The 24,120-nt window shown below is 48.4% G+C and overlaps 2 protein-coding genes across 3 annotated transcripts; one reads left to right on the top strand and one right to left on the bottom strand.

The window, feature by feature from the left end:
* Positions 1-127: 127 nt before the first annotated feature.
* si:ch211-67e16.11 lies at positions 128-7,378 on the bottom strand. The gene is made up of 7 exons (XM_047046845.1): positions 6,688-7,378; positions 4,435-4,656; positions 3,907-4,077; positions 3,678-3,809; positions 3,379-3,548; positions 1,495-1,731; positions 128-1,258 (listed from the first exon to the last, which is right to left on the bottom strand). Exons 1-7 carry the CDS (start codon positions 7,172-7,174, stop codon positions 1,067-1,069), a joined length of 1,611 nt encoding a protein of 536 aa, XP_046902801.1. The 5' UTR covers positions 7,175-7,378; the 3' UTR covers positions 128-1,066.
* A 1,177-nt stretch (positions 7,379-8,555) lies between these two features.
* ttll4 (tubulin tyrosine ligase-like family, member 4) lies at positions 8,556-22,822 on the top strand. 2 transcript variants are annotated; one of them, XM_047046843.1, is made up of 19 exons: positions 8,556-9,003; positions 9,746-11,278; positions 11,520-11,596; positions 11,790-11,853; positions 13,340-13,458; positions 13,831-13,941; positions 14,025-14,101; positions 15,496-15,690; positions 15,833-15,915; positions 16,024-16,152; positions 16,617-16,739; positions 16,841-16,939; positions 17,050-17,184; positions 20,830-20,967; positions 21,194-21,290; positions 21,410-21,620; positions 21,741-21,808; positions 21,891-21,937; positions 22,173-22,822. In XM_047046843.1, exons 2-19 carry the CDS (start codon positions 9,816-9,818, stop codon positions 22,387-22,389), a joined length of 3,453 nt encoding a protein of 1,150 aa, XP_046902799.1. In that variant the 5' UTR covers positions 8,556-9,003; positions 9,746-9,815; the 3' UTR covers positions 22,390-22,822. The 2 variants fall into 2 exon arrangements, with proteins under 2 accessions (XP_046902799.1, XP_046902800.1); XM_047046844.1 differs by lacking the exon at positions 8,556-9,003 and having other exon boundaries at positions 9,744-9,950; positions 10,064-11,278.
* The last annotated feature ends 1,298 nt before the right edge of the window (positions 22,823-24,120 follow it).

Here is a 24,120-nt window from a genome sequence, read left to right as displayed (position 1 = left end):
TTTCTTGTTTTTGTTTATTCTCAACACAAAGTATAATGTTGCATTATTGTGAAGGGGTAACGAAAAGAACCATGAAGGGGAGGGGGTGGGGGGAGGGGGGTGGGGTGGGGGGGGAGGGGGTGGGGGGAGGGCGTTGGAATGCATCTCACATCGGCAATAAGGAAGGCCAGAGCTTCTTAAGTGATGGAACACGTGTGTGTGTGTGTGTGTGTGTGTGTGTGTGTGTGTGTGTGTGTGTGTGTGTGTGTGTGTGTGTGTGTGTGTGTGTGTGTGTGTGTGCTGAAGGTGTATCTGTCAGCACTGGAGTGGAACCTCTGGCCTCTGGTCTGACTGACTGCTCCGGTGCCAGGGCTGTGGTGAGGAGGCCTGTCTGAGAGCGTGTCAGAGACACCAGTGTAGCTGAGAGGACAGTACTCAGTGCCTCATCATTAAACCATAGGCCTAGGGCCGCGCTGCGTTAGCTGGCTAAGCCGACGGCCGTTCAAGGAGGAGACTAGAGATTTGTCCTGAAATGTTCAAGTGGCCGTGAGGTGTGGGGCGGAGTGGCGTTGTCAGCGTGAGTACTGACCCCAGCAGAGCGGCGGTCCGCCGAGCGCCCGTGTCCCCCAGATGAACCCCGCGTTCCTACCGGAGCGCTAACGGACACCCCCCTCAGGACGACTGTCACAGTCACCGACGTTCCAGTGGCAACGCAGGAGGTCACAGTGAGGACATCTAACACACACTCACACGTTTTGGTCTTACGTCAACACACCCACCCTCTCCTATCTAAAAACACTTTGGGGCTGTGTACATCTACTGTATGAGTGTTGGGTTTATGACTGGGGCAATGCAAGGAATTGAACACTTTACTCGTATCTTGTTGGGGTTGGTAGAATGAAGAGACAGACTGGGATATACAGTAAACCAACTTTTTTAACCAACTCACAAAAAGTCAACAGAGGCATCTACAGTTGTTTGTTCTGTGCCAGAGCACGTGTGGTATGCAGTTCGTTGTTTTCGTGTTAGTGTGTGTCATGTGTGGGTGTTTCTGTCTGCGTGAGTGTGTGCGTGTGTGTTTAAGATCTTAGTTCTTCCTATCCAGGGGTCTCCCCCGGCGGTTCTGGTACCAGAGGGCGGTGGGCAGGTTCTGACAGCCCATGTACTCTCTCCTCATCTCAGCCTCTGTCAGGGGGGGGGTGGCATTGCATGGAGCCCCTGCTAAGGTCACGTTTAGTAGGCTGGCTGTCGAATCCGGAATGAGAGGCATTCCAATCCCCTGAGAGAGATGACAGGAGGAGAAACACATTTAAGAATACTGACAGTTTATTTTTATTATGTCCATGTACAGTGTTGCATGGTCCGATAAATAATTGGAATCTTAACATACTGAAGTGGTTTATGGGGTACTGGTCTACATGATACATTCCTATGCAGCCTTATATAGCCTGAAGAGTGGCAATGTATCTCTTAGCCAGCGTATAAGGCCGTCCTCAGACTCCTAGTTTCACGCACCTTGTTGAGGTGGTCTATGACGCACTGAGCCGGGTGAAGGGAGGCCCAGTACTTGGCCATGTCTTCCCTGGGCAGGCTGTTGAGAAGGACCACATTGAGATGCTTCAGGGACCCCCGCAGCCTCTTACTGAGGACTCCACTGTAGCTCTGCTCCACGAAGAGCAGCACCCTGCTGGCCTTGCAGCCTGCCAGGTCAGCCAGCAGCTCCCCCACAGAGTAACGCTCCTTCAGGTCTGCCTGGGGGTGGGAAGGGGGGGGGGAAGGGCGTGTACACAGCCAGGAGTCAATACTAAGTCCCATTCACACCAAAGAAACTTCACTGTGAGAAGAGAGATGCAGTGTGTATGTGGTGTAGTTACGTTATGCGGACAAAGATGTCGATTATGCACCCTCATCCACTGTGTTCTTGTCCTATCTGTGCTGCTGTTATACACACGCTGCAAAACTTGACTGGCGTGATGTGGAAGGGAGAGAGTGTTGTCAGTGTGGAGGGCGTGCTGTGGTGCCGTCTTAACAGGCTGGAGGAGCCCGAATAAATCAATATGGAGAGCATCCCCCCTCTCCTTCTGGGGATTTCTGTCCGGTGGTCCACAGCGATCATGTGTGGTCTTTGTCTCTGGGGAGGACTCCTTTGTCCCTGTATGCCTGTCTCAGCCAGCTCCCCTCTGCCTTCTTGGCCTTTTGTGCCTGTCTTACCTGTCTGACGACTAGCCTGTCTACCAGCCCACTTGCCAATCTGCTTGTCTGTTTGCCGAGTGCCCGGCCTGGCTGCCTCTCTGTGTGTCTGGGGATCAGGTTCTAGTCCCAGTCTCAGGGGAGTCTGAGTCTCTCTATTGTCACAGAGGGCAGAGGGGATTACTGTTCAGTCCAGCCACTCTGTCTCTGCAGCTCTCCCAGCATATGGCCTGGATTACTTTGACCTGTACCCCATGAGAGGTCGGAAGGGAGAGAAGTACAGGCCGCGCGAGAGAAATGTGGGATTGTGGGACGTAGACCGAACAGAAGGGGAAAGATGAGTGCTGTTGAGAGAAGGGAGCGGCGTTGTTATTAAACAAGGGTGTGTTCCAGGCTGGGAGCATTAGCAGAGAGATGAAAGAGTATGGGGAGGCGGGTGGGAGGTCTCTACAGATCCTGAGAGGGTGAGGAGGATGTGTGTTTGTGTGCAAGTGAAATTGCAGGCTTAAGGAGGCTCTGGCTGTCCTTTCTCCATGCCTTTGTCACTAAGCCCCCCTCCTCGGCCCCCTCGACTGTAAACAATGCTGAAATGTTCGGGGCTCCTGAGCAGTGATGCAGGGGGGATGCTGGGGTTGGAGTTGGAGTTTGCTGTGGGCTTATCCGGAATGTCAGATGTACACAACGACAGGGGTGGCGGATTTCTTTCTCACACACACACACACATCCACCCCTCACACACACACACACACACATCCACCCCTCACACACACAAACACACACACATCCACCCCTCACACACACACACACATCCACCCCTCACACACACACACACATCCACCCCTCATACACCCTATTAGGAGCCAGATCAGCACGCTGGAGGGTCTGGGAGATTGACACCAAAGGAGGAAGCATTCCTCTCGCCATCAATAGAAGGGATGGGCAGCTATGAGGGGTTCGGGGCTGAGGTATTTACTCCAGTCATGTGGTGGGAACGCCTGCTTGTTCCTCCAGGGATTGGGCGCCAGCCCCTTTGAAGTGGAGAAGGGGGCTGGTTTATATGGGACACACTGGACCCATTAGCACCCAGATAAGATGAGAGTCCCTGCATTCCTCAGCTTCCTCCACCTCAACTTCCTACTACCACACACACCAATGGTTGTCTGTGTGTAAATAGAATGGTGTGCGTATGTGTGTGTGTGTTCTACTCACGATGCCATTGTAGTTGCCGTCCCAGAGCAGCATGGTGCCGTCGTTGCGGGTGGGGCTGTTGAGGTAGAGGACCAGGGTGTCAGCGCAGTGCTGCTTACGACAGATGTAGGAGATGTGGTTCCTCATCACCCCCTTCTCCGTGGCGGGATACGCCCCCTCAGCCTCCTCCACTGCGCACACGGCACGTGGACGGGTCGGTGTTAGCGGCATGATACCAGGTTTGATATACTGTAGGTGTATGGGGCAGGGTAAATGCTCGAGGTGGACGGCTAGTTCGTCCGGACCATGTGCTGCCTCACCTGCTAGCTGTCCGTTCCCAGCGAAGAAGGTCTTGATGTGGTCCTTGTGGAAGCCGTTGGCCCTCAGCATCCTGTAGAACAACTGCAGGTTTTGGGCATGGCGCTGGTATGTGATCTGCTCCTGCCAGCCACCTGCGCACACACACACACACAGAGACATTAAAAGAGTGGTCCAAGCATAGGAAAGAATCAGGGTTTTGAATCACTTGAAGGCAGGTGGCAGGTGTACCTGATAGCAGCACCGCGTGGTCGCAAGTCTGATACAGGCGGCAGGAAAGGTGAGTTGCCAGGGGCTGCTGGTGGCAGCGACGGGTGTTCTTATTGAGCTCACAGCTGGACACTGGCAGGTTGGGGCTGGTGAGCAGCAGAGGCTGGGGACAGTGGGCAAAGTCTGGGTGGTCTGGGGAAGGGGGAAAAGGGAAACATGACTGGGACTTACAAATCTCACTTGGCATCAATGAGGAAATCTTTGAACTGTATTGTAACTGCTCTGCACATGGCCAGCCGCCATGGTAGAAGATGAAACAGTCAACGAGCCACTACTTTGTAGGGGGCTGTCAACACCACAGCATGCTTACATCGCTACTTGTGGCGATGGAGTGTTGACAGACATTTGCTGTCGTGCTTCACAAACATCCTGACACAATAAGTGCCATGCAGAGCAAGTAAAATAGTATTTCAATTCGAAAGTACTCAACACTGAGTAGTAGTGTACTATTATATCCTTGAGTACCCAGAATGTTGTCCATTTACTCACCTACGCAGCGCAGCCTCTGGGTGCGGTTGGCGTCTCTCACCCCCACCACCAGAGGCAGGAAGTGGACCTCACAGAGCCCCGCGCTGCGCTCCACCCGGCCTGGCTGAGGTAGGCTGGTGCGGTGGGTCCGTACGTTCCCCATCAGCCTGTCGCTGGCGGTCTGCCGGCGCTTCAGCTGGTTCTGACAGCGGCTCTTCAGAGCCAGGGTGAGGCACTCCTCACCTACAACACACACACACATACCAAACACTTTGATTTTACTGTTAGTGAGACCTAACATAATGGACACTTGTGAGGAGACCCATAAGAAGACTCAAGTTATGTGTTCCCGAGTGTGTGTTCCCTTTAACTAGACAAAGCTGTGGAACTGATATTAATTTCCTGTCATGAGACAAAAGTGACAGAGATGTGAGAGAGGTTTACCAGTCATTTGAGATGAATACTCACAATGAGCAGTATGTCGGTGTGTGTGTGCGTGTGTGTGTGTGTTTGTGTGTGAGAGAGAGACTTAGATAACGTGAGGCTAAGAATGAATGCCTGAGAGACAGACGCAAATGATGTGTGCCTGTTTCATGATTTTTGCAATGTGTCTCATTCTTTTCATCTATAAAACATAGCCCATGATGTTTTAATGGAAGAAATAGAACGACAGCGCGCAGCAGAAGCTTCTCGTTCCATTCGACTACAGATATCATGGATGTGGCTCAGTCAGTGCCCTCGAGTGGAGCATTTTGTCATGTAAATGCTAGTGGCTGACAAATTTGCTGTAAGATGAAGTACCATCGCCTTTATCCCTCTTTCAATCAACTGATCAAACCACTTCAAGCCACAACTGAACATTTCCTTTGCCCTCAGAAGCTTTGAGAGGATGGAGCAATGCAGAGAAGCAGCTTTCATGTTCGGCTCTGCGGTAGCTCATTTCCCTGCTCCCATTATATTGAATACAGAGAAACCTGAGTGAGTTTCAAATGTGGTAAAAATATTCGTTTTTTTCCCTTTCTCTGCAATTTCTCCCGCTTAACTTCAGATGAGGTGGTCAAGCTTGGACACACGCAAACTTCCAAAACATTTCCAGACGAAGCCCTAACGTGACTGAACTAAACTCCAAATAATCCTCTCCTCCCCTCGAGCCTACATGTGGCCGCCTTCTCTTTCTCCATTTTTGTCTTCTTCCTTCATCCCTCCTACACTACAGTCGGGACCCCACACCTACAAACTGCGCTCTACTCTCATCCAGCAGCTTATTATCAATGCACTCATCAATATGTATCAATATAAAAAGTGTTGACTGTATGACTATTCACAACCATAGCTGTGAAGTTGTTGTCTCATCATGCTGTGAGCCTGAATGTTGTGTACCTTTTCTCTCTCTCTTAAAGACTAGGGATCCGAGACAGGACAGGGGATGGGAAGTGAAGAGGGTCAGTTGAGAGTAGAGTGGTTTGTCAAAGTGCATCAGCAGGATGGAGGCAGCTGGGGGCTGAATAGGCCAGTTTGAGGGTACTGCACCTCAGTGTGAGGACATGAAATACACACACACATATACACAAACACACATATACACACATACATATACACACACACACATACACACACACATATACACACATACATATACACACACATACACACACACAGACACACACATATACACACATATACACACACTCGGGATAAATTATTGACTGGTCTGATTGTGAATGCATGACTACTGGTTCAACCATGCGTCTGGTATCACAGCAGGGAGTCAGGACCTGGCATCTCCACGCAGCTCTGAGAACACTGCTTACAAACACACACAGACACACCTCACGGACTCCATGGACACACACACACACAATGGACACAGCCACCATGCACACTCACTCACGCACACTATGTTAAACCATATATTTGTATTGCTCTCTCACACTTTTTCACAAAAACTGAAATAAAGAATCAGGCACACACAGACAGTTTCAGGATCTCCCTTGCTTACACACATACACACACACACACACACGATTTTATACACTGCCCAATCTTGGTATCAGAGTACTTGAACCACTAAGGTTCAGACTGTATTGTTAAGATAATAAAACACTAACTTGTCTTCAGTTGCCTTCAGTCTTCTCTGTGTGAATTAGACTATTATTAAACACTTTAATGAAAATATTTTACTGGCCATCACATACCTAATTAATATCCTTTGACTGTCTGGTTAAGGGTTACTGTTCAAAACATATTTTGAGTGTGTCCGTTTCAATCACTTACCTAAATAAATGCCTTCCATATGCGCACACTTTTTCTTGGTGGTGTTTAAGTCAACATAGAAAAGGACTACGGGATGCCCAAAACTCTCTCCCGGACTTGGATCTATAACCAGCACCGCATCATGCGCAGTCGATCCAGGGAAAAAATCCTGATTACGCCTGCTGTCCTCCAAAACTGAAGTTATGCCATAGCCGCTTTGTTTCGATGGCGTCATCCCTGTGGAATATGAATCTGGAAGAATAGCAACAACTTTCTCAGAGTTTGGCTCCGAGACGTACACTGCCACCCCGCTGAGCTGGAGGTGAGACAGCCGCTTGCACTCTCCCTCGGACATGGAGGAGACCCTGCGGCAAAGGTTCAACTTCAGGTACTGAAAGCCCGTCTTAACCCACTTATCGAAACGACCAAATTTGACCTGAGAGCCACAGCAATCGCCGATAAACAGAACCAAAATTACAAAAAATACTCGACTCGAAAGAATCCTCATATTTGTGCTCCAAGATGCTTGCCTTGGCGGGACAATTTAGTTACGCACTTGAGTTTTTGGAGAAAAAAAACTTTCCCTGCTTAGACTGAAAGTCAGAACAAAAATGTACACGTTTATTATAGACATCAACGTTATCAAGGCACAGACTCGACTGCTCTTGACTGTCTTATCAAACTGTCTTCATTAAAAGGGGACTTCAAAAGGGGTCAGAGCAGCATCCAGATGGAGAGTAATCTGCAACAGTGACTCCATCCCCCTGGCTCTGACATGCGGGAGGGGGAGGGGGAGTGGGTGGGGTAGAGACGAGAGTGTGGGACAGGGAGCCCGAGCAGAGTGACATGCAAGAGGATACAGGGCCACGGTCTGTCATTGCTGTGCCCAGTAGAAGCGTATTTGACTTTTCTGTCCACTTTGCTGAGCAGAGAGAGGGCAGTGCTTTTTGAACATACAGTGCATTATTCATGATTCACATGATTCAAGTATACCCTCTTTTCAACATGTGTGTGTGCGTGAGAGGGAAAGAACGGGATGGAATGGAAGGGGGGGGGGGGGGGGATTCAATACATAGTAGCTCAATATCCAACAGGTGGAAGGCTTTTGTGGTGGGAAAACATGAAAACCGGTTAAGCATGGATAGTGCCATCCAGTGGTAATAACAAAAATAACGTAATCATGAAACCAAATTCCCATCGGTGTGTGGTAGCATATTGTATTATTGTATTTTTTTTTATGTATTTTACTTATGTCTCTTTAGGCCAATCGTTTACTCGCGTTTCTCACAGTGTCATACAACTTGTATAATCATTCTTGGGTTTGTGACCTTTTGATTTAATTTGTTTACCCTTTTCAGCTGCTTAAGCATGACATTTGGTGCAGTTCCCCATAAATCCTTTAAGGGTCACCGTTGTGCAAGTTAATGGAACGCTTCGGGGAAGTGCATTCTGTGCGTTCTATTAACGCAGTTCATGCCTGCCTACTTTGTACTTTCAATTCAATGTGTCTTAAGTGCCTGTCATGGTTTAGTTGGATTGTCAGACATTTTCAGCCATGTAACAGGGAGGTCACATATTTTGACAACAGCTATCAAAATATGTGACCTCTTGTGCCCAGGTCTCAATTGCATCTCTTACATCGCCTGCTTAAAACGCCGGTGTTAAAAACAGTTCTCTCCGTGACATCCGGAATGTGACCCATCCATACAATCGATGGGTCACATTCGAACATTAGGTCAAGAAAAATATGAATATAACGCTGGTTTGGGACTCCTACGTAGCCTATACTGTGAGTGGAATGTGTCCGTTATCATGAGTGCTGAGTCATTGCAGAATGACCTACTCTGTGTGAATTGGAAGTGGTTTGTCACTATGCATTATTAATCCTCACTCAGTGTGAGATGGTGGTTGGTTACGTGTTTCTGCTGTAAAGGAGTGTCAAATGACCAGGTGTATTAGGTTCTTTTTGATGAAGAGCTCAGATCTGTCACTAGACTAAACTATTTTAAAAGCCCAGCTGCAGTCTCGTTTGTGCGAAATTCATCGGCTTGAGTGTGTGGAATCATGTAAAATGTTACAACGCGGTTAAAATGCCGCACTAAACTTTAAATATATCCTCTGGCATGTTTGGTTTATGTTCGTTCTTAATCAATAAGTGGCTTCAGAAAATGCATTATGTTTAACCTATGCCGCCCAAGTAAAAGTCGCCTCCGCGTCTGTGGTTGCTAGGGGGACGCAGCAGCAGCCAGCGGGAGGGATTCCCTTGTCAGCGCGGGTAGACAGACACACCGCAAAGGAATGCACCGTGTAGTTTTGTCACCCGTCGGACTCAGTGAGGTAAGACACTGAATCTTCAGTTGCAACTGATTACGTAGCTATTTGGTATTCTGTAAAAGTTTGTTCTCTGACATTGATTGACTGGTAATTTCCGCTTGTGATAACCAGCGCGACCAGGTAAGAAGGCTACGCTACTTTAGCTACCAGATGCTAGGAGTTAGCTAGCTAAGCTAACGCGTTAACCCTTTTCGATAGCCAGCTAGTCAGCTGAGCTGGTAAGGCCCCGTCAGTGCAGCCTCGTTGTTGCCCGGTTTCAGTAAAGCAGCTGGATAACTACACCATTATGTGGATATTAAAGTTGACATTTTGTCAGTGTAGCTACCTAACAAGTTTTCAAATAAGACTCAACAGTTAGCTAGCTAGGTAACATAATTTTCCTCGATGACAAGTCAGCATACAGATTCCAATAGTTGGCTAGAGATAGTTAGCTAGCTAGCATACGGTTAGCAATTTCGACACTGTCGAATAGCTTGGCTAGCTAACTTGGCTTGCTAGCTCTGTCACATTTGTACCACATGGCTGTTTGGGCTGGTGACATATCACCTAGGAACACAGGCCAACGTAGATAGTTGTCGCACTAGATACTTTAGCGACATATAATGAATGCCATTTTCATGATATTACATGTAGACTCTGGATTTATAGCTAGCTAGTTGCATTGATTGTCCAAATATCAAGTGCACCTTTATGAATTGATTTGATAAGTGTCAATTAACTCTAGGCATTGCCTTTGTCTTTTCAGAACCAAGCAGAGCCCCTAGTAGTCCTGATGTGTCTGCCAAATCCCATGCCAGGGTGTATGATGGCAATTGATGGCCTCCAGTGAAGCGGAAGACCTGAATGAGAAGACCTCCCAACCAGTTTTCACTGTGCGAGTCAAATCTGCTGCAAACCCTCACCGCCCCACCGACCCTGTTGAGAAGAAACAATCCCATTTCAAGTCCCAGGTCTGCTCCCCAGTTTTCTGTAAGCATGTGGCCCAGCCTGATGAGCTGAGCGTGGATACAGATTCTCCCTACTGTGCCTCTGAGACTCATGTTTGTTCTAAACGTGCCTACAGATCTGTGCCTGCAGCCACTCTCATAGCCAACCACGCTGGGCGCCTTTTGAGTGCATGTGCCACCTGTGCTAACGTGCTTAGTAATGGACACACTCAATCAAGTGTTCCTGTCTCCAAGACCACACAGCAGCCGACTGTACGGAATAATCCCAGACCTAAGTGGAATTTGGATTTATTCACGTTGAGGTCTGGGCTTTTGGGGAAAAGGGCTTTTTCGCCCCAGCGTGCAGCTAGTGGTGCCTATCTCACGTGTCCTTCCCCATCCAAAGCTTCTTCCCCTGGTGCGTCGCTACCTTTCCAGGCAGCTCAAAGCAGCATGCCCACCAACCAGTCCTCCCCCTGGGGCAGCGTGAATCTCAAAGACCACGGCAAAGCGGCCAACACCAAGCCCACCTCCACCACCACCAGGTTTAAAGTGCCTTCCCGTCCTTGTCACGGCCCCCGCCAGGGGACCAAGAACCCGACCAAGCCTGTGCCCCCTCAGCTTACCCAATCCTACTGCCAAGGTGGTGACACAGGGGATGGGAAAACGCGTTTTACTATGCCATTGGAGGTTGGAACTGTTTCCCAGGATGCGTCAATGGACCACCTCTGGAGGCTCAAGGACACCTTGCAGTTTGAGAATGGGGTGACGGCAGACATGGAAGGGGTTAAGGAGCACGCGCTGGTCTGTACCTCCCATGGAGGGGAAGGTCGTCCTACTGGAGGGATCCACAAGGTCACCTCGGACGTGGTGTTCACCGAAGCTGTAAGGAAACTGACCCAGAGCACAGTCTCCCATGCTAGGAACAAGAGCGTTGTAAACGGTCGAGCTGTTAATGGAGAAAAAAGTGCACATGCCAAAGCTACCAACCTCAGTCCTAGTTGTCACAGTATCCCAGCCAAACCTTCACCACTCTGCCTTACCAGCACGGTCCAGCAGGCCTCCTCTGTGGAGCCCATGGAGACCTGGGAGCTCTCCACCACAGGGACGTGTGCCTCCCCAGCCTTTAATCCAGAGGTTCCTACTACCCAGGCCAGCGCTAGTCCTCGTGCCACCCAGGAGAGCTCCGACACAGTGTCGGGGTCTCCTCCCACACCCTCTGTGGGCTCAGTGACCACTCAGATATCTGCCATACACCTCACCAGGGAGGGGGGCCCTGCCAAATCGCCAGGCTCGTCTCCATCCCCACCACTAGAGGAACAGCTGCCAACAGAGTGGGATCTCGCCTCAGGGTGAGTTGGGAGTCCCCTGACAGGTCTATGTTGTGCTGTGTGTGACGTGTGTTTGATATTCCTGCTTTGTTACCATATCAAATCCAATTTATTTGTATAGCCCTTTTTACACGCAAGCATGTCACAGAGGGCTTCACATACGCCCATAAAACTGCGCCTCAACCTAAACCCTCAAAGAACACAAGGAAAAACTCCAAAAAACATATGGAAATCTAAATGTAATGTTCTTCTCTGTGCTCAGCCTGGAGAGTGAAGCCATGTTGCAGGATGAGGACGGGGAGTTCCAGGATGTTCTGGAAGGTGACAGCAGTGATGAGGGTAATGCTTAACAGTGTGTTAACATGCATACTTGGGTAGATGACATGTTAATAGTCGGGCCACTTTATGGCCAAAGTATACATACTTGTGAAACAGTGTTTGTAGTGTTCAAGTTTTTTTTTTGTATGGGGCTTGTGCATACCAGTCTTGAGTTTATGGGGCAATGAAACATAATATTGTTTTTGTATTCCAGATGGATCTGATTGCTCTTCCATGAATTACTCTTCGTCCACGGCCTCCATGTCAGCATTTTCTCAGTAAGTCTGCTCATGAGTCTCTGCTGTGGAACAGAACTGATTCATCTGTTTGATTAACATGCCTTATATTTCTACATGTTTTAATTGTGAAAGTCCCCTTTCTCATGTTTTAAATCATGTCCTGGAAAACATTGTCTGGTTTGCAGGGAAGATGTTCTGTTTGAACTGATGTTGATGCTGGATGGTAGGGTCATATAGGTCATGTTTTGTACCAGATAAACCATGACTGTAGAACCTATAGAGCAAACCGGGTTACAAACTCCAAAAAGATTTTTGGCCAACAAAGGTCAGTGTGAGGAGATCTCACACATCAAGACATCCAATGATGGATGAAGGATCGTCGTCAGCCCCTGTTTTCATTCCACTGTGTCTAGATCTCTGTAGAAGAGCCTTTCACTCCACCTCTATGCACCTCCCTGACCACAACACCTGACATCTCCCTGCCAACCACAAAAACCCAGGAGAGAATTGAACTTTTTATTATTGTTCTGGCAGTTTGGGGGGTATTGAAAAGACTGAAAGCACAGAGGCTAGTGGAAAGGTCTCCCAATTGTCAATCAGTGATAAGAGTGGGACTGTCCCTTCCATAGTGGCCAGGGGGGGGGGGCGTGATTCTGTGACCAAATAGTGCTGGGCCTGTGGGATCATTGTCATGGCATGACGTACTGGGTGAATAGTTGATAGGTATCGGGCTGCAGGTTTTTTTGGACTCCCCTCACCTCAAAGCTGAAGGCTGCGTTGAGTAGAGTATAGTTCCAGGTCAGAGTCAATGGGATTTACTGTCAGTTAAGACGGGTGTTTTTTGAAGACGAGACCAGGATAACGTTTCCCATCCTTCATGACTGTCATGTGAGTTCTCTTTCTCCTGACGGGTCACCCAAGAACCCTGTTTTTTGTTCTTGTTGCAGTCACCAGTAGTAGCTGTCGTGGTGGTTGTTAGATAATGTATTCTTGTTTACTCGTTAGTGTGGTAAGTAGTGTTCCATCCAGAAGATATGGCTTTGACTCTGTGCCAAGGACGACTTTCATGCTAACTTTGCGTACGCTTGTATTCTTTTGTCCTTGTTATGGATGATTAAGCAGTGGGTATGCTACTGCTTTTCTCTCTAATTTCAACAGTTATCAAAGCAGTAAGAGGTGACTCGGTTTAACGTGAAGTTTGTGGTTCAAACCTTTTTCAAAGTCGTTTTTTTTTCTTCATTTTTTTTTTTACCTGCTCCCTGTTCTGGCTGTCTTACACTGTGCTGTGAGAGGGCTGTAGCTAACAGAGTTCTGGTTCCTGACAGAAATAGTCCACTCACTGTCTCTGGATGACATCGCTGGGTTTCCTACTCATGTTGTAATTGTATAACATGATTGAAATCGCTTGTCATTCTAAACCTACGCTGTAATTAGTTGGGCGTATCTCGACCAATCAACCCCTCTTCCCAAGGCCTTCTTGTGTCTTTCTCTGACTCGGGTGTCTGTGTGTGTGTGTGTGTGTCAGTATTGAGGAGCCAATGTCGTCCGAGGTGGAGGATGAGAGGGAGGAGAAGCCAGCTCTGGTGCCCAGCATGTTCCCCCACGTCCCCCCCACACTGTACTTCAGCACCGACAACGAGAGAGGTCAGACCCGGAGCTACAGCCTCCGACACTGCAGGCACCACATGACAGCTCCAACACAACATTCCACAGGGGATCCTACAACTACATCTACATACTGTCAATAGGATTGTTGGTTCTGGGTAAAGTTCCAGTAACACAGGATATTTTTAGGATGGTTTCCTGAACACTTGCTAAGACTAAATATCAAACTGAAAGGCATCTACATTAGACCTAAATGCTTAGTAGTCACAAATTGGTCCAGGCAGGTACCTCTATAGCTCGAGAGAATAGAGTGGTGTTTCTTTCCTGGTTTTGCAGTGTGGTGTTTCTGTCGTTGTTCTGGTCATTGGTAGTGAGATGCCTCTGTGGCTGTATTGTGTTTCTGTCCTGCAGTGGAGCTGTTGCCACTGGAGCAGAGACACCTCCTGAAATGGAAGATGAGCTCGGTGACACCCAACGTGGTGAAAAACACCATCACCCGCTCAAACTTCAAAGTCACCAAGAGTGAGTTCTCGCACGCCCTTGTGAAACGCCCTGGTAAAGATGGTTGAGACTCTAAATGAAATCCCTTTGTTGTGTGACTGTAGGAAGCCATGACTGGCTGGGGTGTTGGGGTCACCACATGAAGTCTCCTTGTTTCAAGGCCATTCGAGAATACCAGAAGGTGAGTCAAAGAATCGGCATCTGCACCTACGGAATAGAAAGACAGCAAAGTCTAAGGGGGTAGATTATACATCCACTTTTCTGGGCGGGGAAACTGCAGATTTGTCTCCTCCCATCATTTCTTATGAAGAAAATTATGTTTATTGGCCGCATCCTCAGTTCTATAAAAAAGAAAAGAAAATCTGTCACACCCACGTTTTGAAAACAGACCTCCGCCGCTGTCAAAGTCCTTGTGTGGAGGTGTGACCGTGTGTCTCTCAGTCCTTGTGTGGAGGTGTGACCGTGTGTCTCTCAGTCCTTGTGTGGAGGTGTGACCGTGTGTCTCTCAGTCCTTGTGTGGAGGTGTGACCGTGTGTCTCTCAGTCCTTGTGTGGAGGTGTGACCGTGTGTCTCTCAGTCCTTGTGTGGAGGTGTGACCGTGTGTCTCTGAGTCCTTGTGTGGAGGTGTGACCGTGTGTCTCTCAGTCCTTGTGTGGAGGTGTGACCGTGTGTCTCTCAGTCCTTGTGGAGGTGTGACCGTGTGTCTCTCAGTCCTTGTGTGGAGGTGTGACCGTGTGTCTCTCAGTCCTTGTGTGGAGGTGTGACCGTGTGTCTCTCAGTCCTTGTGTGGAGGTGTGACCGTGTGTCTCTCAGTCCTTGTGTGGAGGTGTGACCGTGTGTCTCTCAGTCCTTGTGTGGAGGTGTGACCGTGTGTCTCTCAGTCCTTGTGTGGAGGTGTGACCGTGTGTCTCTCAGTCCTTGTGTGGAGGTGTGACCGTGTGTCTCTCAGTCCTTGTGTGGAGGTGTGACCGTGTGTCTCTCAGTCCTTGTGTGGAGGTGTGACCGTGTGTCTCTCAGTCCTTGTGTGGAGGTGTGACCGTGTGTCTCTCAGTCCTTGTGTGGAGGTGTGACCGTGTGTCTCTCAGTCCTTGTGTGGAGGTGTGACCGTGTGTCTCTCAGTCCTTGTGTGGCGGTGTGACCGTGTGTCTCTCAGTCCTTGTGTGGAGGTGTGACCGTGCGTCTCTCAGTCCTTGTGTGGAGGTGTGACCGTGCGTCTCTCAGTCCTTGTGTGGAGGTGTGACCGTGTGTCTCTCAGTCCTTGTGTGGAGGTGTGACCGTGTGTCTCTCAGTCCTTGTGTGGAGGTGTGACCGTGTGTCTCTCAGTCCTTGTGTGGAGGTGTGACCGTGTGTCTCTCAGTCCTTGTGTGGAGGTGTGACCGTGTGTCTCTCAGTCCTTGTGTGGAGGTGTGACCGTGTGTCTCTCAGTCCTTGTGTGGAGGTGTGACCGTGTGTCTCTCAGTCCTTGTGTGGAGGTGTGACCGTGTGTCTCTCAGTCCTTGTGTGGAGGTGTGACCGTGTGTCTCTCAGTCCTTGTGTGGAGGTGTGACCGTGTGTCTCTGCTCCCCTCCCCGGCAGCTCAACCACTTCCCCGGGTCCTTCCAGATCGGCAGGAAGGACCGGCTGTGGAGGAACCTGTCCAAGATGCAGGCACGCTTTGGCAAGAGAGACTTTGGCTTCTTCCCGCGCTCGTTTGTGCTGCCGCAGGACATCAAGCAGCTGAAGAAGGCCTGGGAGGACGGCAGCAGCCGGCAGAAGTGGATCATTAAACCGGTACACACGTCTGTCCATCAATATCTAACCCTCCATTCCTTCCTCTCCTCCCCTCCATGCGTCAGCACATTGACATTATAGTACCGTAGGTATTGGAACATGGTAACAGGTTGCTGACAGATTCCTTCTCTCTCATCACCAGCCTGCCTCCGCCAGGGGGATCGGCATCCAGGTGATCCACAAGTGGAGCCAGATGCCTCGCAAGAGACCTCTCCTGGTCCAGAAGTAAGCACTGGATGCCGTGGGTTTCACTCACTAGCAGGATGTGTACTCCGGTCAGTGTGTGGCCTGTTTTGGAGCTTGGGGAACTAAAGTTAGTATTGTGTGTTGTAGGTATCTCCACAAGCCCTACCTCATCAGCGGGAACAAGTTTGACCTGCGTATCTACGTGTACGTGTCCTCCTACGACCCCCTGAGGATCTACATCTTTTCAGACGGCCTGGTCCGCTTCGCCAGCTGCAAGTAAGAGCACCTTCCACCAGGGACACTGCCATGGCCTCCTCCCTGGCCTCCTCCCTGTTCTGCTCCCTGGCCTCCTCCAGGGCCTCCTCCCTGGCCTCCTCCCTGTTCTGCTCCCTGGCCCTCTCCCTGGCCCTCTCCCTGGCCTCCTCCCTGACCCGCTCCCTGGCCTCCTTCCTGTCCCGCTCCCTGTCCTGCTCCCTGTCCTGCTCCCTGGCCTCCTCCCTGTCCTGCTCCCTGTCCTGCTCCCTGGCCTCCTTCCTGTCCCGCTCCCTGTCCTCCTCCCTGACCCGCTCCCTGGCCTCCTTCCTGTCCCGCTCCCTGTCCTGCTCCCTGTCCTGCTCCCTGGCCTCCTCCCTGTCCTGCTCCCTGGCCTCCTTCCTGTCCCGCTCCCTGTCCTGCTCCCTGGCCTCCTCCCTGGCCACCCCCCTTCCCCCCGGTAACATCCTGGGTGTTTCACCCCGCAGGTACTCCTCTTCCACGAAGAGTCTGGGGAACAAGTTCATGCACCTGACCAACTACAGCGTCAACAAGAAGAACTCAGAGTACCAGAGCAACAGTGACAACACGGCCTGTCAGGGACACAAGTGGTGAGGGGACCAGCTCTGAGGCCCAGGCTGATGATGGGATACCAGACAGTGACTCACTGTTAGATAGTAACCAGTGTGTGTCTCTGTCTGTGTTTGTACAGGGCCTTGAAGGCACTCTGGCAGTACCTGGGGTCCAAGGGGGTCAACACCACTGTGATCTGGGAGAAGATCAAGGACATTGTCATCAAAACCATCATTGCGTACGTTCCTAGGGAGTGGAAAGGATCGTCAGTCTTTTGGATGTTAGTCAGAAAAAGAGGAATGAAAGCGACTGTAGGGCTCCAGTCTAAAGGTGTGTGTTGTGTCGCAGGTCGGATCCGTACGTGAACAGCCTGGTGAAGATGAACCTGCGCTCTCCATACAGCTGCCACGAGCTGTTTGGCTTTGACATCATGCTGGACGAGAACCTCAAACCCTGGGTTCTGGAAGTCAACATCTCACCCAGGTACACGGTGTGTGTACAGTGCCCTCCAAAAGTATTGGAACAGTGAGGCCAATTCCTTTATTTTTGCTGTAGACTGAAAACATTTGGGCTTGACATCAAACGATGAATGTGAAACCAGAGATCAACGTTTCAGCTTTTATTTCCAGGTATTTACATCAGGATCTGATGCCCAAATTAGAAAATATCACCTTTTTGTTCGAACCCACCCATTTGTCACGTGAGCAAAAGTATTGGAACATGTGACTGACAGGTGTGTTTTGTTGCCCAGGTGTGTCCTATTACATACATTATTCAATCAATAAATACCACTGAATGTCTACACTCAGGTTCAGATTGGGTAAGATAGGTTTTGTCTATGCAGACTGTATTCAGAGGTGAAAACAACATGAAAACCAGAGCGCTGTCTTTGGGTGAAAAACAAGCAATTGTGAGTCTTAGAGAAGATGGAAAATCAATCAGAGCCATTGCAGAAACATTGGCCATAGCCAGTACAACCATTTGGAATGTCCTGAAGAAGAAGAAAACTACTGGTGTACTAAGTAACAGACGTCGAACAGGTAGACCAAGGAAAACATCAGCAGTTGATGACAGAAACATTGTGAGAGCTGTAAAGAAAGACCCTAAAACAACTGTTAGTGAGATCAGCAACAACCTCCAGATGGCAGGAGTGAAGGTATCACTATCTACTGTTCGCAGAAGACTTCATGAACAAAAGTACAAGGGCTACACCAGAAGATGCAAACCACTCATTAGCAAGAAGAATAGGAAGGCCAGGCTGGAATTTGCCAAAAAGTACAGAGATGAACCTCAAAAATTCTGGGACAAAGTTTTATGGACTGATGAGACAAAGATTAACTTTTACCAAAGTGATGGAAAGGCTAAAGTTTGGAGAAAGAAAGGAACTGCTCATGATCCCAAACACACAAGCTCATCTGTGAAACACGGTGGAGGTAATGTCATGGCTTGGGCTTGCATGGCTTCTTCTGGGACGGGCTCATTAATCTTCATTGAGGATGTAACACATGATGGCAGCAGCAAAATGAACTCGGAAGTCTACAGAAACATTTTGTCTGCCAATTTAAGGAAAGATGCAACCAAACTGATTGGCAGAGCCTTCATCATGCAGCAAGATAATGACCCAAAACACACTGCCAAAACAACAAAGGAGTTCATCAGGGGCAAGAAATGGAAGGTATTAGACTGGCCAAGTCAATCTCCAGACTTAAACCCTATAGAGCATGCATTTTACCTGCTTAAGAGGAGACTGAAGGGAGGAACCCCACAAAACAAACAACAACTGAAAGAGGCTGCAGTGAAAGCCTGGGAAAGCATCAAAAAGGAAGAATGCAAAAGTTTGGTGACGTCAATGGGTCACAGACTTGCTGCAGTTATTGAAAGCAAAGGATTTGCAACTAAATATTAAGTCTTATTCACTTAAATATGTTTTAAGTATATCTGTTCCAATACTTTTGATCACATGACAAATGGGTGGATTCAAACAAAATGTGATATTTTCTTAGTTGTGCATCAGATCTTGATGTAAATACCTGGAAATAAAAGCTGAAACGTTGATCTCTGGTCTCACGTTCATTATTTGATGTCAAGCCCAAATGTTTTCAGTCTACAGCAAAAATAAAGGAATTTGCCTCACTGTTCCAATACTTTTGGAGGGCACTGTATGTTAGAGAAAGACCATAGTGTGAGTGTGTGTGTGTATGTTAGAGAAAGACCATAGTGTGAGTGTGTGTGTGTATGTTAGAGAAAGACCATAGTGTGAGTGTGTGTGTGTATGTTAGAGAAAGACCATAGTGTGAGTGTGTGTGTGTATGTTAGAGAAAGACCATAGTGTGAGTGTGTGTGTGTATGTTAGAGAAAGACCATAGTGTGAGTGTGTGTGTGTATGTTAGAGAAAGACCATAGTGTGAGTGTGTGTGTGTATGTTAGAGAAAGACCATAGTGTGAGTGTGTGTGTGTATGTTAGAGAAAGACCATAGTGTGAGTGTGTGTGTGTATGTTAGAGAAAGACCATAGTGTGAGTGTGTGTGTGTATGTTAGAGAAAGACCATAGTGTGTGAGTGTGTGTGTATGTTAGAGAAAGACCATAGTGTGAGTGTGTGTGTGTATGTTAGAGAAAGACCATAGTGTGTGAGTGTGTGTGTATGTTAGAGAAAGACCATAGTGTGAGTGTGTGTGTGTATGTTAGAGAAAGACCATAGTGTGAGTGTGTGTGTGTATGTTAGAGAAAGACCATAGTGTGAGTGTGTGTGTGTATGTTAGAGAAAGACCATAGTGTGAGTGTGTGTGTGTATGTTAGAGAAAGACCATAGTGTGAGTGTGTGTGTGTATGTTAGAGAAAGACCATAGTGTGAGTGTGTGTGTGTATGTTAGAGAAAGACCATAGTGTGAGTGTGTGTGTGTATGTTAGAGAAAGACCATAGTGTGAGTGTGTGTGTGTATGTTAGAGAAAGACCATAGTGTGAGTGTGTGTGTGTATGTTAGAGAAAGACCATAGTGTGAGTGTGTGTGTGTATGTTAGAGAAAGACCATAGTGTGAGTGTGTGTGTGTATGTTAGAGAAAGACCATAGTGTGAGTGTGTGTGTGTATGTTAGAGAAAGACCATAGTGTGAGTGTGTGTGTGTATGTTAGAGAAAGACCATAGTGTGAGTGTGTGTGTGTATGTTAGAGAAAGACCATAGTGTGAGTGTGTGTGTGTATGTTAGAGAAAGACCATAGTGTGAGTGTGTGTGTGTATGTTAGAGAAAGACCATAGTGTGAGTGTGTGTGTGTATGTTAGAGAAAGACCATAGTGTGAGTGTGTGTGTGTATGTTAGAGAAAGACCATAGTGTGAGTGTGTGTGTGTATGTTAGAGAAAGACCATAGTGTGAGTGTGTGTGTGTATGTTAGAGAAAGACCATAGTGTGAGTGTGTGTGTGTATGTTAGAGAAAGACCATAGTGTGTGTGTGTATGTTAGAGAAAGACCATAGTGTGAGTGTGTGTGTGTATGTTAGAGAAAGACCATAGTGTGAGTGTGTGTGTGTATGTTAGAGAAAGACCATAGTGTGAGTGTGTGTGTGTATGTTAGAGAAAGACCATAGTGTGAGTGTGTGTGTGTATGTTAGAGAAAGACCATAGTGTGTGTGTGTGTGTGTATGTTAGAGAAAGACCATAGTGTGTGTGTGTGTGTGTGTATGTTAGAGAAAGACCATAGTGTGAGTGTGTGTGTATGTGTGTATGTTAGAGAAAGACCATAGTGTGAGTGTGTGTGTGTGTATGTTAGAGAAAGACCATAGTGTGAGTGTGTGTGTGTGTATGTTAGAGAAAGACCATAGTGAGTGTGTGTGTGTATGTTAGAGAAAGACCATAGTGTGTGTGTATGTTAGAGAAAGACCATAGTGTGAGTGTGTGTGTGAATGTTAGAGAAAGACCATAGTGTGAGTGTGTGTGTGTATGTTAGAGAAAGACCATAGTGTGAGTGTGTGTGTGTATGTTAGAGAAAGACCATAGTGTGAGTGTGTGTGTGTATGTTAGAGAAAGACCATAGTGTGAGTGTGTGTGTGTATGTTAGAGAAAGACCATAGTGTGAGTGTGTGTGTATGTCATTATTATGTGTGTGTGTATTCACATCACCCTGCTTCTCCCCAGCCTCCACTCTAACACGGCTCTGGACGTGGCCATCAAGGGTCAGATGATCAGGGACGTGTTGAACCTGGCCGGCTTCGTTCTTCCTCAGAGGGACGACGTGGTCCCGTCCTGCAGCAGTGCCTCTAGCTCCACCAGCAGGTCAGACTGTAGCATCGCACCCTGACTGTCCTCCAGCACAGAGGGACACACTCAATATTAGTTTTATTCCTGACGTTTATAAATAATCTGAATTTGTACATTTCTTTCTTCCTCCCTACGCCCCTTTTCCCCTTTGTTTTACTCTTTCTTTTTTCTGGCACCTGCTGTGTGTGTGTTTTCTGATGCGCTGGACTGTATGTGTGTGTGTGTGTGTGTGTGTGTGTAGTGTGTGTGGAGGGACACGGGAGAGATCCAGATCTGAACTGTCTACTGATGAGAAAGTCAAACGAGCCTTCTACCTGAGCCAGCGCTTTACAGACCAGGTAGACACACACGCACTCACGCACACACATACTGGTGGCACATGGATCGCTCTACATCCCAGGCCTGTGCGACGACTACTGTACAGAGATGTGGCGTGTGTGTGTTCTCCTGCCGTCAGGCCTTGTTGTCGTCCGTGCTGGACGTGTTGACACCCGAGGACGTGCGTGTCCTGGCCCAGACGGAGGACGAGCTGTGTCGGAAAGGAGACTTCCAGCGCATCTTCCCCTCCCCCACCTCGTCTCACTACCTCCGCTTCTTCGAGCACTCGCGCTACCTCAACATCCTCCTCGACCAGTGGGGGCAGAAATACAGCCAAAACGGGAGCAAAGGTGTGTGTGTGTGTTTTGTGTGTGTTTTTCATGCATTTGTGGGTGTTTCCCCCCTCACGGTCTGGCAGCCCCTCGGTGAAGGGAGCTCCACAGTAATTGCAGGTTTGTGTTTGCATCTAGGGATCCATCTACTGAAGACTCTGTGTCAGAAAGGAGTTCATCTAGGCACCTCAGATCCCGCGCACATAGTGAGTACCCTTGTCTCAGTGTTTTTCTCCATTTACCACATGGTAGACATGCATTAACCCTCTTGGTGATGCTGTTTCTTAGTGGTCCAAGAGCAGCTATGTTCCCAGACAAGAGCTCAGCAGATCCAGGTGAGCTCTCTCCCAGATATCTCTGTATAGTTAGTCCACATATTTGTATAGTTAGTCCACATATTTGAGTTCCAATATTCCTATATGTTTAATGTATGCACCTCCCTGCCAAAGTAAATTCCTTGTTTGTGCAAACATTCATGGCGAATAAAATCCCTTCTAATTCTGATAAACACACCACATAATAGATTCTGCTGTACGCCAAGTTCATGCTGACTGTGTCTCTGTATGCCAGTGTTGTGGTGAGCCACAGTCGCAGGTTCCCGCCAGATGACGATGACTTTTCCGACCGGGAGATCCAGTCTGTTACCTCCAGCCTACCTGACATCAGTCTGATGGACTCCCCCGGCCTCAGCCGCTCCTCCAGCCCCAGCCCTGGCCTCAGCCCCAGCCCCAGCCCCAGCCCTGGCCCCATCTTTACCCAGAGTCTGCCACCCAAAGACTTTATATGAGTGGTGACCCAGAGCTCCACCACAACACTGTTGGCACCTGTCCCCTTGGGCTTCCATACTAACAATTGCACAAAGCACGCCATTTCTTGGTTTAGGAGAAAGGGTGTTGAAATGTGGGTGTGTTATTTAACCACTAACGAGAGTTCAGGTCCACACCTGCTCCCCCCTCTCTCTTTCTTTCTTTCTCTCTCTCTATGTTCTCCTGTATCTTCTCTGGGTATGGATATTGCCGTTCCTTACAGCTGTTCTCTGCTGCTATGTGGAATTCGAGAGACAGAGGGATCGAACAGAGGGCTATAGTGTGAATTATTGGCCAAATGAATGACTGTTTGAAATCACTGCGTGTTCTTATGGCTTTTCCATATTGTGGAGCGTGTGATTGGCTGGGCTGGACTTTTCGGGGGCGGTAACGTTGGCGAGGGTGGGAGGGTTTGGGGAGTGGGGGGGCCCAATCAAGGCTGCTGGCGTGTGGATGGCTCTCAGCAGGGTGCCACGCACTGAATGTCCCCCAGAGGACTGACTGCAATAGGACAACAGTGCTTCATTACATCACCAGAGGCTTGGCTGTTCCAGGCGCTCTGTTCCTATCAGCTGTGCCCCTCAGTGCCGCGCCCTGCTGAACACACCCACCGCTTGCTGCAGTGACACGATCCAATCAGATCTCGCCTGTCAAGGTGTGTTTACATTTCAGCCTTGCTCCTGCAGGGCTGGTAGCTGCATCCCGGTCCTTCTTATCTAGAATACATGTGAAGTTTGAACAGAATTTCATTGTTAATTAAATCGATAAAGAGGTATTTCTTAACGTTTATTAACAATTGGTAGTCCCAAACTAAGGGCTAACGTAACTGCTCAGGTTTAAGTTTTCACATTAAAAACTGACATTTGAAAATACACCTGCTTCCATGTGTTGTCTTTTCACTGTGAATCAAGCAAACAACCTCACCTCGCAGGCGACATTTTCTTTTTTGACAGTTTCTTTTTTCGATTCAGTTCAAGCTGATAGGAACTGGTAGACAAACGCACACAGACATCCAGGACACTGGGTCAAAGTGGAGCCCAGTTGACTGTTGTGACAGACTTTGTTTGGAATGCTGCTGGACACTAGAGTAAGCACATACAGGGAGTGTTGTGTAACCAATACAACAAACACTTTACAGTGGAATGGCAGCTGCTTTAACATACTAGACTGTAACAGTTCAGTGATCTTAATATCTGGTGTCCTGATTGTTGTCTATTACCATGACACTAGTGTGTCAGTATAATCATAAGAAGCATCCCATAATGAATGTGTGTCCGCTGGCCTTCCTCTGTGATATAGGAGGCATTGTGTTTCTGCCTGCAGTGGGAAGCATTCCTGACCAGCCTGGTAAATGTCTTTCAGCTTCTCAGTATTGTAATCATACGGGTGAATTCCCTCTCGCCAGTGTTGCATAAATCTGCTGTCCAGGGTCTTGTCTATGGTGTGCTGAGTGAGCAAGGGGGGGAAATGAGAGCAGAGAGACACATTCATCAGGTCACCGGAGGTAAAAATAGCATCATCTGTAATGGCCCAGGGAAACTCCTCACAGCCAAACGGGTGGATGCAGAGGGCAGAATAGGTCAGCTTTTAAGAAGATGCCAGCCTAGGCTTCTGGGTGATAGCTGGTGTGTGTGACAGCAATGTCTACAGAGCCTTTCCTCTGGGGTAAAATTGAGTATAGACACTGTTAGAAATATTCCTATGTGCGTGTT

Source organism: Hypomesus transpacificus, chromosome 23 (assembly GCF_021917145.1).
Source record: "Hypomesus transpacificus isolate Combined female chromosome 23, fHypTra1, whole genome shotgun sequence".
Classification (NCBI taxonomy): Eukaryota; Metazoa; Chordata; class Actinopteri; order Osmeriformes; family Osmeridae; genus Hypomesus; species Hypomesus transpacificus.
The sequence above is the reverse complement of the archived record's forward strand: the minus strand, read 5'-3'. Positions and strand labels throughout refer to the sequence as shown.

What these genes read in the sequence shown, in the direction of transcription:
- si:ch211-67e16.11 (XM_047046845.1), bottom strand. Translation starts at nt 7,174, where the DNA reads ATGAGGATTCTTTCGAGTCGAGTATTTTTTGTAATTTTGGTTCTGTTT. An exon ending in TATGGAAGGCATTTATTTAG is followed by an intron (nt 4,657 to 6,687) that starts GTAAGTGATTGA and finishes TGTGTGTTGTAG; the next exon opens with GTGAGGAGTGCCTCACCCTG. An exon ending in CCAGAGGCTGCGCTGCGTAG is followed by an intron (nt 4,078 to 4,434) that starts GTGAGTAAATGG and finishes CCCCTTCCCCAG; the next exon opens with ACCACCCAGACTTTGCCCAC.
- ttll4 (XM_047046843.1), top strand. Translation starts at nt 9,816, where the DNA reads ATGGCCTCCAGTGAAGCGGAAGACCTGAATGAGAAGACCTCCCAACCA. An exon ending in GCCTGTCAGGGACACAAGTG is followed by an intron (nt 16,740 to 16,840) that starts GTGAGGGGACCA and finishes GTGTTTGTACAG; the next exon opens with GGCCTTGAAGGCACTCTGGC. An exon ending in GTCATCAAAACCATCATTGC is followed by an intron (nt 16,940 to 17,049) that starts GTACGTTCCTAG and finishes GTTGTGTCGCAG; the next exon opens with GTCGGATCCGTACGTGAACA.